The sequence below is a fragment of the Danio rerio genome, chromosome 8, assembly GCF_049306965.1.
Source record: "Danio rerio strain Tuebingen ecotype United States chromosome 8, GRCz12tu, whole genome shotgun sequence".
Classification (NCBI taxonomy): domain Eukaryota; kingdom Metazoa; phylum Chordata; class Actinopteri; order Cypriniformes; family Danionidae; genus Danio; species Danio rerio.
The window spans coordinates 39,638,614-39,652,197 of record NC_133183.1 but is presented as its reverse complement, the minus strand read 5'-3'; the positions used below and the strand labels follow the sequence as shown (position 1 = coordinate 39,652,197).

Below are 13,584 nucleotides of genomic sequence, written 5' to 3'. Positions count from 1 at the left end.
GATTCCTAAGTGGCTGCCGGCCTTGCAAGGGAAGGTGATCGAGATTGAACGCGCACATCGCCTGTACGCGAACGAAGATTCCTCCAGAAAGAAAGCGCGCACTTTGATTTTCAAACTTCTCCGGTACAATGACAGGCAAGCGATTCTTAAGGAAGCCAGAAATTCTTCATCCCTAAATTACGAAGGAACCAAACTATGGTTCTTCCCCGATTACAGCAAGGGCACGTCTCAAAAAAGGAAAGTCATGTCAGAAAAAAGGAAACGTCTCCAACAGTTGGGCATTGAGTCTTTCTTGTTATACCCAGCAGTGGTGAAAGTGTTAAACGGCCGTGAGCAAATTCTCTTCAAAACACCCACAGATCTGGAGAAGTTCGTCTCATCGCTAAATGCTGACACTCCGATGGGAGAAAACCTGACGGCGCTATCAACTGACTAAATTTTGCCTCATATAAAGGGTGCTTACTACATATTTCAAGTAGGAATTTAAGTTGTATTACTGATATGGACATTTGATTAGGCGAGACACGGCTCCCTGGGTATAGCCGCGCAGCTCGAGCGCATGGCCTCGAATTTGTTTATTTTCCAGGCAGGTAAGAGAGACTGTATTCTCTCTCTACAGGCTGCCATTTATATTTTGTTTATTCTGTTTTTATTTAATTTAATCATTTCGTTGTTGTTAACAGGGTTTGCTTTTTCTTATTATATATTCAATTTGATGGTTCTCTGGGGAGACATTCTTGATTACATGTGTGCTATTTATGGGTTTAAAATGATCACTGTATCTGTTAAGTGTTTAATCTATGCGTTCTGTTATGAATGATATCAACGTGATATCGTGGAATGTCAATGGCTTGAATTCACCGGTAAAGAGAACAAAATGCCTGGATTATTTACATCGCAAGAGAGCCGATATAGCTCTCATACAAGAATCCCACTTCAGGGCCTCAGATGTTACTCGTTGTCAAAATAGACATTTTAAAATTATAGCCGCTTCATCTTACACTAGCGCTTCAAGAGGAGTGCTAATACTTCAAAATAGAAGATTCCCATTTATATTAGAGAAATCAGGGAGTGATGATCATGGGGCGATCACATATGTTTTGGGATCCTGGAATAGTTTAAAAATAGCTTTTGTTTCAGTCTATGCCCCAAATAAATTTGACAGTTTTTTTTCCTTCGCTTACCAAGCTCCTCCTTAGCTTTGGTGACTACAATCTGGTAGTGGGTATGGATGCTAATGCAGTTGTCAATCCCTCTATTGATAAGTCTCTCTCCGCACCGTCCGCTGTACACAGTGACCAGTCTTCCCGGGCATTGAATGAGCTTATTTTGGATAATGACTTGTGTGATATCTGGAGGCTGCAGAATGAAAAATGTAGAGACTATACCTTTTATTCTTCCCGACACAAGACATTTACAAGAATAGATTATATTCTTATATCAAAATATTTAATTCAGAGTGTAAATAACATAGGTATTCTCCCCATGCTCATTTCAGACCATTCGGCAGTAATTTGTAATTTATCACCCCCTACAGGATTTCAAAGGACAAAAAGGTGGCGCTTTAACACAACTCTGCTACTGAAAGATGATTTTATTAAACAGTTACGAGATAATCTGACCATGTTTCTTTCAGAAAACTCCAGTTCAGCAGTTAATCCGCAGATTTTATGGGAAACAACCAAGTGTTTTCTGAGAGGGAACTGTATATCATTTGCCTCCTATGAACATAGATCTAAAACTAAAGAATTAAATCATTTAGAAAAACAAATTAAAATAATAGAGAGAGACTTAAAGGAAACTTTTTCAGAACAGAAGAGCAGGATTTTAGGAAATTTAAAATCTGATTGCAATGCAATTTTATTAAGAAAGGCAGAATTTTTGATTCATCGCACCAAACAAAATTATAATTTTAATGCAGAACGACCCACTAAATTATTAGCTTTAAGGCTGAAACATAATGAGGCAATGTCATCAATAACAGCCATTAAGGATAGTATGGGCACCCTGCATACTGCTCCGGACAAGGTGAATGCTACATTCAAGAACTTCTATGAGCATCTTTACAGTTCCGAGGTGGGGATAGAGGATCAACAAACAATTGAATTTATATCAAAACTAAATCTCCCTTGCCTAAGTGATGAGCAACAGAAATTTTTAGACTCTCCAATTACATTAAGTGAAGTAAAAGAAGCTCTAGAGTCAATGAATAAAGGAAAGGCCCCGGGCCTAGATGGTCTACCCCCAGAGTTGTATTTGGTGATATGGGACTTGCTAGGACCACTCCTTCTAAATTCCTTAAATTTTGCAATAGATACAGGTTGTTTTCACAGAGATCAGAATACTGCCCTTATCTCACTGATTTTAAAAAAGGGAAGGACCCCTTTAGCTGCTCTAGTTACAGGCCGATTTCACTAATCTGTACAGACACTAAGGTTTACGCAAAAGTTCTAGCCCGCCGTTTAGATCAAATTGCCGGTTCTATAATTTCCCATGACCAGACAGGCTTTCTTAAGGGTCGCTCTGCTATGGATAATGTCAGACGACTTTTAAATATCATGGACAAGTCCAAACTTACTGAGGATCAAAGTGCTATTCTCTCACTAGATGCAGAGAAAGCCTTTGACCGGGTCGAATGGACATATCTCTGGTCAGTTTTGAAGTGTCTGGGCTTTGGTCCAAATTTTATACATATGGTACAAACTCTGTATCGTAATTCAGCTGCAAGGGTGTCAACAGGGTTGAGCTGCTCAAGTGCTTTTCTGCTGGGCAGAGGCACAAGACAGGGCTGCCCATTGTCACCATTGTTGTTTGCCCTTTCGTTAGAGCCTTTGGCCCAGGCAATTCGTCAGGATCATGTAATCGCCCCTATCATTATAGATAATTCTAAACATCACATCTCTCTGTTCGCTGATGATATTCTACTATATATGTCAGATACTTCTACCTCTATTATTCAATGTCTTAAAATATTTAATGATTTTAGAAAAGTGAGTGGGTATAAGATTAACTGGGAGAAATCTGTACTAATGCCACTGTCGGGGAGAAGTGATATCACGTCAGTGCCCGCTTCAATTCCAGTTAATAGCGCATTTACATATTTAGGAATTCAGATTCTTCCTTCACTTCAGGTGATGGTCAAACAAAACTATAGTTCCTTATTCAACAATATCAGACAGGACCTAGAGAGATGGGGCGCACTATTACTCTCTCTGCAAGGTAGGATTGCGATTATCAAAATGAATGTTCTACCTAGACTTCTATTTTTATTTACCATGATTCCTCTTTCTCCACATAAGACGTTTTTTAAAGAAATAAATTCCATTATAACTAAATTTATTTGGAACAACAAACGTCCTCGAATTAAACTTAAAACATTACAAAAAACACCTGCTAAAGGGGGGTTGGCAGTTCCTAACATTCAACTATATTTCTGGGCATGTCGACTGCGCAGTCTTAAGACTTGGTTGGAAGTAGATGCTGATATTGCTTGGCGTAACATTGAATCATCTGCTGTGCATCCACACCGACTACAAGATTTGTTATTTACGGGATTACCTAAAAGAAAGTAAAAAAAATTGATAATAGAATAGTGGTTGACTCCCTTAAAATATGGTATGATGTTTGCAAATTTACTGGATGCACCAACAAATTTACAAAAGAATCTCCGATTTGGAACAATTATCATTTACAATCTGGGGGTAAGCCCTTTATATATAAGCTGTGGTCAGATCAAGGTATTTCTGTGTTGGGTGATATCTTCGACAACCAGGGCTTGAGGTCTTTCCAGGATTTGAAAGAAGGTTACAATCTCCCCGGACATTCCTACTTTCTGTATTTAAGGCTGAGAAGTGCAATGCGCGCTTATGGAGTTCCGTGGAACTGTAATTTGGACAATCATCCATTGCGGGACTGTGTGAATTTCTCTCAGTCACGTGGATCAATCTCATGCATTTACAACAAACTGCTTAATTATGACTCTGTTGCACTCCCCATCATCACAATATGGGAAAAGGAACTGTCCTCTTACCAACTGAACTGGGACTAGATATGGGAAAGTATCCAGGTGATGTCTAAGAATCCTGCCCATCAACTCATACACTATAAACTGATCCACAAGGCTTATGCAACTCCATATGTGCTTCACCGCATGAAACGGTTACCTACCCCTTTTTGTACACTGTGTAATTCAAACTCTGTGGGGACATACATGCATATGTTTTTTGAATGTCCACTTATCAGTACATTTTGGGATAAGGTATTTCAAACTACTTCAGAATTGTGTGAGATGTTCATTCCCAAATACCCTAATATCTGTTTATTGAATGATGATTATGATCTAAACCTAAACAATTCCCAACGCAGGATATTTCATACTGCACTAACTGCAGCCAAGAAAGTTATATTTAAAATATGGCATGAACCCTCATTTCCAGCGGATAAAATGTGGCTTATTGAACTAAAAAATATTGCACTGTAAGAACGTTCCACTGCAAGAATTAACAGAGCTAAACCCCATACAATCAAAGCATGGTCCGATTTTATTGAGAAAATTTCTTATATAATAACTAGTTAATTCTCACCCCAGAGTTTTTTTTTTCTTTTTTTTCTGTGTATTGTTATTCATTTATTATTGTAATGTCTTTATTTTATTATTATTATTATTTGAAATTTCTTTATGTATTTTTATTTAATGCAAACCCTGGCTTGTATATAGTTGTTGCTAGCTATGTATGCTGGCTTTGTTCTGCAATAAATAAATAATAAAAAAAAAAAAACACGACTGAGCACTAATAGTGTACTCAACACTTTACACTGACATTTGAAGGATCACCTGACATTAAAGACTGAAGTAAGAACGCTGAAAAAAACCCATCAGATTTTAGCCCAGAAGAGTTTCTCTTTTCCTAAATTAAAGCAAAACTTCATGATATTGTGTTTATGAATTCATTCGTGTGTGTGTGTGTGTGTGTATGTGTGTGTTGCACTGCTGGAGTGAAGGTTAACCAGTCCACACAGTTCATGCGGCTATAATCTTTATTATCTTTTATTAATAAACTATGTACAATATTTACACGTCGGCTCCAGGTCTCTTGGATGAAGGTCTCTCAGCGACGTGGTCTCTTCTGGTCGCCGCGCGTCTCTGGTGAAGATGGGGAGCGGGACCGTTTCCCTCCGGCGTCCCGGACCGAAGATGCCGCACCTGCTGAGGACGAGGAGGGCAAAGGCTCGGTCTGGCAGGAGAAGGACGGCCTCTTTCTCTTCTCAGCAGCATAGGCCTCACTGAACAGATCGAGCGCAAACACACACAAGCAGACATCATGTGGTATTTGGACAAACACTAGAACATGCGGCTATGCCAAGTACAGTTTACTCACGCGTCTATGATGGGAATGACGTATCTGCCGCTGCCGTCTATCATGACTCCCTTTCGGTCTGGGTCGTCCACCTCCAACAGGAATCCCTGTGCTCTTCCGGATGCGCTTGTGCGGCGCGGAGCGGCTGCCCTGTGAATTGAGGAGTGACAGTCAAACTCTGAGCAAACAATCTGACTGATGAGGACAAGAGCTCAAGTTCACAGCAACCGTGAGCTTGGAAAACCCAGTTACCACATTAGTGGGGCAGTGCCTAATGTGGTGTCCCGGGATCCCAAGCAGCCTCATGGCCTCACTAGTGAACATCAGAACCATGAGAATCAGCTCAGACATCTCTCACAAAGCAAACCTGTCAGTGTCTGAACGCTCACCTGCTGGAGTAGTAGCACAGGCTGGACTGGTACATCACCGCTTTCAGCTTGTCCTCCTCTGACGCCTTTGCCTCAGCCAGATTCTCAGTCTGTTTCACAGGCATTTGCACATTTGAATCTTTTTCACCCTCAACCCTTCAAACAATCTCAAATCTCCCTAAGAAGCTGAGTGCGTGTGCGTATATTGTGTGCTTTACATTGCGTTTTGCTATTGTGCTATTCATTTGTTCAATACCTTCAACAACTGCTCCAGTGAGAGGAGTGAAGGATCAGCTCTAGGTGAAGGTTTACGCCAGCGTCCAGCTTGATGTCTGCAAAACAAAGGAGCTTGTGTGACTAAAACACCAGGGACAGACCAGGAGTCTTCATATAACATCTAACAGAGGACGCGTGTGCTCATTTCACAGCACTTACCCAACAAATCTTCTGTTTGAGGACTTCAGTCCCGCCGCAGGGATCCGTCTGATGATGACCGACGTGTTTTTAGGGATGAGAGCATCATCTGTGTATTCTGACAGCAAAATAAAATCAGAATCAGCACATAATTATGGAGCACGGTATACTTTGAGAGCCATTAGCCTTTTAAAACAGCCAAAACATCCCTACATGTCAGCATCAGCACCACCTTACAGCTTCCAGAAGTGTCTGATGTAACGCATCTAATGTTAGCGTAGAACAGTTGAAGTGTCTTTTCCTCAACTCACCTTCATCAGTCTGGGCGTTGCTGATCTTCAGCTGGCAGAACTTCAGCCTCTTGCTCCTCATGATCTGCCGCTTCAGCTCCCCCGCGCTGATGTTGAGGCCTTCAAACTGGAGCGAGTCGTAGGTGAGTCGACTCTGGAACCTGTAGTGAACACAAGACATACTGAACACAAACACAAAGCACAGCGTAATAAAAAGGGTCAAACCTGAGTGATGGGAACAGCAGGCGATCAATCGACGTATCCAACGATCAATAATATCGATAATCTGGAAAAATTGTCACGGAGGACGCAGAGATCAGATGCCAATCGACACAGCGAGATTCAAACAACACCCACAGGACTTCTTCTTCTTCTTCTTCCTGGTGTTTATTGGCGGTTCGCATTCTTATCAGAGCATTACCGCCACCTACTGTGGGTTATGGATCAGAGACTCTCTTATTTTTATTTATTTATATATATATATATATATATATATATATATATTTTTTTTTTACCTCTTGACTCTTCAAAACCCGAGCCTTCGATGTTGCTGCGTGTTCAGCTCCTCCATCTACAGCTCAGGTCCTTCACAGCCGAGACATAGAAAACATAGTAGATGAGAGGAGAAAGCTTAATATTGTTATAAATAAAATAATAATTAAGTTAATTAAATAAATATATTTAGACATTCTATATCCTATGTATTAACTGAGTTCTTTTTAAGAATTGAATCAACCATTTCTTTCCTTCCTGATATAAAAACTCTTTCAGTGTTATTTGTTCATCATTTATCTGTAGGTCATTAATTAACATATTTCTTTCCTCTGTGTATTTATTGCAACTAATGATTACATGTTCTACTGTCTCTCTTTCTCCGCATCCATCACACAACCCTGTTGGATGTTTTCCTATCATGTGTAATGTAGTGTTCAGCCCTGTATGTCCTATCCTTATTCTTGAAAGAATACAATCCTCCTTCCTGCTCCCCCATGATTTCAAAATCTGTCCTACCTTTGGTTGTATTGCATATAAATGTCTGCCTTTTTGTTCATTGTCCCAACTTATTTGCCACTTTTTGTGTATTCCCTTTTTAATTACTGATTTAAGTTCAGCCCTACTATACCTGATTTTCATTTCTATCCTCTCTTTTGCCATTACTGTTTTTGCTAATCTATCTGCTGCTTCATTGCCCTCAACTCCTGAATGTGCTGGTACCCATACAAACTCAACTATTTTGTTTTTCTGTTCTAAATTTTGTAATAATTGAAGAATTTCTATTATAATGTCCTGTCTAGTTTCCGATTTTTTAATATCCAGGCATAGTAACGCTGAAGTTGAATCAGAACATATTATCGACTTGTTTAGATCCATTTCATAAACTTTGTTGACTGCTAGCATAATTGCTAGCAGCTCTCCTGTAAATACTGACAAATGATTAGATATTCTTTTCCCTTCTAACACATCTAAACTTGGAATAATATATGCGATCCCCACCCGGCCACTTTGCGGATCTTTTGATGCATCTGTAAAAATGTGTGTATACTGATCATATTTTGTCCCGATATACTCTCTTGTTAGATATCCCTCTGTTAACTCATGTCCTTTTTCCTGTCTGTCTTTCAATAATTTGAGGTCTATTTTTGGTTGTGGTAATATCCATAAAAGTGTTGTTGGTAGAACTATTGATGGTATAATATTATATTCATTTAATTTCATTTCCTGCACTAATTCCTCAATAATCCAGTTAAAGCTATTAATTTTCTTTTTCCCATATTCCCAACATACCTCCATTAGTGTTTTTACAGGATGATTAACCTCTTGGCCTTTTGTTCTTGCCCAGTATGTCAATATCAGTTGTTTCCTTCTTAGTTGAATTGGCATTTCCCCCATCTCCACCTGCAAAGCTGGAACTGGAGAGGAAGAATATGCTCCGCAACAAATTCTAAGAGCTTGGGATTGTATTCTTTCAAGTTTTTCTAATTGTGACTTTGCTGCTGAATTGTATGCCACACAACCATAATCTAAAATTGCTCTGATCATTGTTACATAAATAGTTTTTAAAGCTAGTCTATCTGCTCCCCACTCACGCCCAGAAATACATCTCATTACATTCAAAATTCTTTTGCATTTCTCCTGCATCTTACTGATGTGATTACTCCATGTAGCTCTAGAATCTAACCACATACCTAAAAACCTGATCATTTTTACTTGTTCTAATTCTATATTATATATTTTCAGTTTTAGGTCAATACTACTTTTTTTGTTTGTAAAGAAAATATATTTGGTTTTTTCCACTGAAAATTTAAAACCCCATTTATTTGACCAGTTCTCAACTTTAATTAATGCTGTTTGCATTTTATTAACTATATGATCCACATTTCTGCCTCTTAACCATAGAGCTCCATCATCTGCAAACAGAGATTTATTGATATTTCTTTCTAAACTTGAAAAACATCATTAATCATAATTAGAAATAACAAAGGACTTATAACACTGCCTTGTGGAGTACCATTTTCAATAATTCCTCTACTCGACACATCTTTCCCAATCTTTACTCTAATATATCTTTCAATTAAAAACTCTTTAATCCAATTAAATAGTCTACCACTTATTCCTATTTGGTTCAACTTAATTAACAGGCCCTCCTTCCATAGCATATCATATGCTTTCTCAATATCAAAGAAAACTGCCACTACTGTTTCCTTATTAGTTAACGCTTTCCTAATGTCTGTTTCTAAATTAATAACTGAGTCCATTGTACCTCTTCCACTTCTGAATTCACTTTGATAAGGGGAGAAAAAGTTATTTTTCTCCAAGTGATACCCAAGTCTGTCAGTGATCATTTTTTCCATTAATTTACACATGTGTGATGTTAGTGCTATTGGTCTATAGCTTAAAGGATTACTAGGGTCTTTACCTGATTTTTTTATGGGTATAATTAATGAATCCTTCCATTCTAGAGGCAATTTTCCTTCTTCCCACACCCTGTTATAAAATTCCAGAATTTTCCTTAGTGACTCTTCACTTAACTTTTTTAACATCACATAGCTTATATCGTCTTGTCCTGGAGTTGATGTCTTGGTGTATTTTAATGCCCTTTTCATTTCTGAAAAGGTGAACAAGACATCTAACGTACCTTCGGTAACTGTCCTTTTTTCCATTATATTACAATTCCCGGATAACACTCTTTCTCTCATATTCTTACTTTCATTTGTCAAGTTATTGGAGCTGTTTACTTTTAAGAACTCATTTTTAAACATTTCTGCTTTATCTTTAACATTTACTGCATTCTTGCTTCCTACATTTAATACTGGGTATTCATATTCTCTTCTAATACCACTCATTTTTCTTATCATATTCCATACTTCCTCAACCGGAGTACTTTTCCCAATTTCATTACAAAACGATCTCCAATATTCTTTCTTCTTTTCTCTGATTATTTTCCTAGTTTCTGCCTGAGCTTTCTTATATTCTATCAAGTTTTGCAATTTATGTGTTCTCTTTAGAATTTTAAATGCCTTCCTTTTTTTTCTTACTGCTATTGTACACTGGTCATTCCACCATGGGACCATTTTCCCTACTCTTTTTCCTGAACTCTTTGGAATACTTTCATTTGCTGCATGCCGAATTACATTACTTAACTCTGCATATAGCCTTTCAATTTCAATATCTTCATTCATCTTAATTTTTTTCAACCCTTCTTCACTTATTTCTTTGAATTTCTCCCAATCAGCTTTCTCATACTTCCATTTTCCAGAATTACCTTTATTAACATTCTTATTCTCACTATTTATAATTGAACTAATAATAGGAAAATGGTCACTTCCAATTGAGCATTTCCTTATGACCTCCCATACTGTAATTCCACCCAGTGAATTTGACACAATTGTTAGGTCAAGTGCTGATTCTTTGCTTGTATTTACATCCATTCGTGTATATCCTCCATCATTCATGCATACCAAATTTTTCTTTTCTATAATCTCCTCTATTACCATACCATTTCTATCTGTTATTATTCCTCCCCATAGTGTATTATGTGCATTAAAATCACCACACCATATAACCCTTTCTTCATTTAGACCTTTAATTTCTTCCATACTATCCATTGTTAGTTTTTTACATGGGTTATAAAAATTTATTATAACATACTCTTTTATTCCATACCATATTTCTATCACTATATATTCCAGGTTTACTCCTTTTTCCAAAGTTCTATAAGGCATTCCTTCTTTTATAAACGTGACACAACCTCCACCTATACCTTCTTCCCTGTCCCTTCTTACACTTACATATCCCTTTAAAACAAAATCTAACCTTGAGTTCAACCAAGTTTCCTGAATACATATTACATTAGGTTTTTCTTTCATTTTACTTAAATATCCCTTAAACTCTTGTCCATTAGCACATAGACTTCTTGCATTCCATTGTAGGATTCTCAACATAACCCTACTAACCTATTCCTATCTCCTGACTCTCTTGAAAATCTGAACTGAGGCTTCTTCTTATATCATCACTCTTCAGACCCTTTATTTCCAGATACCTTTCTGCTGCTTTAATTATTATTTGTATCTTTTCTGTTCTTCTTTCTGTTTGGGCAGTGCAGTTAATTACTTCTACCATGAAGAGTACAAAATTTTTCTTGCTTACTAACGCCAAATCCTCTGATGACCTACTTTCACCAATTCTTTCTTCTCCTTCATTTTTCTTACCTGAATCCAATCTTACTGTTTCATTTGACTTCCTCTTTTCCCTCACCATCTTTACTGCTTCAGCGTAAGTTAGATTGTTTTTTTCTTTTTCCTGCTGAACTTCCACTGCCCTTTTTCTTGCCTCACAACCTCCATATGCAGCATTATGTCCTCCTCCACAGTTGCAACATTTCACCTCCACTCCTTCTTCACACTTTCCAAATTCGTGTTCCCCTCCACATCGCGCACATCTTATTTTTGATTTACATAAAGCTGCTGTGTGCCCATACCTCTGACAGTTGTAACATCTCATTGGAGGTGCATTGTATTCTATAACTGGGTAGCTGATGAATCCCATTCTGACTTTATCTGGCATTTCTCTTCCTTCAAATTTAATGCGCACCGACAGACTGTCCATTCTTCTTCCTTCTCTATTCATCTTCAATCTAACTGCGTCTATGACTTTACCTCCATCAAGATTCTTTTTTAATTCCTCCATTGTTACCCCAATAGGAACTCCTTTTATCACGCCAAATATCCATGAATTCTGACCTATGATCTTACTACTCGTAACAACCTTCTTCCCCACTGTTTTTACTTTCATTGCCTTATTTTTCTGTTCTTCGTTTTTGCACACAATCATTAACGCACCATCCTGAAGCACCTTTGCGAATGCGATTTCACCTACTTGTTTCTTTAATTCATGTGTCAACATCATTGGATTTATTCCTGAAACTCCCGTTTCTTCCTTGAATCTTAATATTATCCTAAATCCTAATTTGGCTTTTTCTCCAACCCCTTCCTCCTCACTCGCTAGCGAACTACTTTCCGATGCATCCTCCTTACCTTTTTTCCTTTTCCTAGATGCTTTTTTCCCGTATCGTCCTTCTATTTGTGTCCATCCTATATCCATATCATCCTCTTCCTCCTCTTCACCACTATTCTCTACTCTTAGAGTCTCCGATCCATTCCCAACTTTATTTTCTCGATTTCTATTCTTTGAATTATTTTGATTGTTTGAATTCGCCGCCATTACTCTGTCGACGTCATCAACCTTCCGCCTTCCGGTATATCGACCCCATCACACCCACAGGACGGTTGTCATGGATGCTGATGATGAACACGTGACGCATGCGCTGTACAACTTCCGGCAATATTATCATTATTAATATTAATTTTATTGATAGTAGTAGTAAAATCATTGCGATAAGTATAATAAAATAAACAGCAGAACAGTTGGCCATCTCTGAATAATACACAGCGACGTTTCCCTGCACGAACGATTCAGGCCTTCGCCAAGAAGACTCGGGTGAGTCGATGATTCAGGGATTGATTCAACTGTCCGTTCATCCTATTGGCTTCTTTGGCTGAATGAATCGTTCAATGCTTTACTCAAATAAAGCGGCCTCTTGCTGCCACCTATTGGGGGTTTGCTTTTTTGTTTTCAAAAGTACTTTGACACTTTTTTAAAGGCACCTTTAAGTTCATTTTTGCACAAAAGCTCGTCTCTGTGCGTTCCAAATGGTTTGAAATTTCCTTAGCACATGGTTTTCTTGATGCGTTTGAAATTTTCAATGTAAATCCACTCGTACTTGCATTTGATCTTTATTATGCCTTAAAATCAAAACTATACTAAAGGTGTCTTATCCAAATGCAGATTTTCATTCAAAACGTTATGACAGAACCATATTACTTTACAGTGGCCCATGGATATATATATATATATATATATATATATATATGTGTGTGTGTGTGTGTTGCTTGTTTCTTATTTACCCATGCAGTGACTTTTAGGCATAAATACTATGTAGGCTTGCTAAAGGGTTGCATGAGAAATGTCATCATCGTGAGAGCTTGACTTTTTTTTTGTCGCTGCCTTTAGTTGTGGTGAAATGAGATGCATCATGTCGTTTATCTGTTTGTGCAGTCTGTACCTTCATTTCTGAATCGTGTGGCATCGTACTTGAAGCCAAGTCATTTAGCCCAAGGCATAGTTGTCTTAGAATGAGTAGTTTGCTGATCAAATTCCACATTTTGATGAGGCAAAACACATCTTGGATGTTTTAATTACTATTTTAGGTGAAAAACAAAACAATGAGATTTGTGTAAAATCTAAAGTTAACCAAGTCCAGCCCGCCATCTTGTCCTGCCTCTCAGTTCTCTTAAGCCTTGGGCCGGCTCTGTGAAGTGGCCTCTTTTGGGCTCATCATTGAAGACCGGACGAGCTGCAACATTTCGTTCTGCCAGGTTCTGGGAGTAGATGAGCATGTCATCGGTCTAGACTATGGTCAACTTGTGAAGTTACTCATACACCTCCGCTCATGGCATATTACCATTAAAATGAAACTTTTCCAGCAGAATATGACGCTCTAAAAAAAAAAACTCCATCGGCACTGGTAACTATGAAAAACACGACTGAGCACTAATGGTACACTCAACAATTTACACTGACATTTGAAGGATCACC

General features: G+C 38.1%; 1 protein-coding gene across 2 annotated transcripts; it reads right to left on the bottom strand.

Moving 5' to 3' along the window:
* Nucleotides 1–5,025: 5,025 nt before the first annotated feature.
* Nucleotides 5,026–12,176, bottom strand: LOC141375830 (E3 ubiquitin-protein ligase RBBP6-like). Of its 2 annotated transcripts, XM_073910803.1 has the most exons (9): nt 11,964–12,176; nt 8,215–8,339; nt 6,945–7,014; nt 6,451–6,859; nt 6,161–6,257; nt 5,982–6,057; nt 5,747–5,835; nt 5,379–5,507; nt 5,026–5,283 (listed from the first exon to the last, which is right to left on the bottom strand). In XM_073910803.1, the coding sequence occupies exons 4-9, from the start codon at nt 6,608–6,610 to the stop codon at nt 5,109–5,111; spliced, it is 726 nt and encodes a 241-aa protein (XP_073766904.1). In that variant the 5' UTR covers nt 6,611–6,859; nt 6,945–7,014; nt 8,215–8,339; nt 11,964–12,176; the 3' UTR covers nt 5,026–5,108. The 2 variants fall into 2 exon arrangements, with proteins under 2 accessions (XP_073766904.1, XP_073766903.1); XM_073910802.1 differs by lacking the exon at nt 8,215–8,339.
* Between the last annotated feature and the right edge of the window lie 1,408 nt (nt 12,177–13,584).

What these genes read in the sequence shown, in the direction of transcription:
- LOC141375830 (XM_073910803.1), bottom strand. Translation starts at nt 6,610, where the DNA reads ATGTCTTGTGTTCACTACAGGTTCCAGAGTCGACTCACCTACGACTCG. An exon ending in CAACGCCCAGACTGATGAAG is followed by an intron (nt 6,258 to 6,450) that starts GTGAGTTGAGGA and finishes TTTTGCTGTCAG; the next exon opens with AATACACAGATGATGCTCTC. An exon ending in GTCATTCCCATCATAGACGC is followed by an intron (nt 5,284 to 5,378) that starts GTGAGTAAACTG and finishes CGATCTGTTCAG; the next exon opens with TGAGGCCTATGCTGCTGAGA.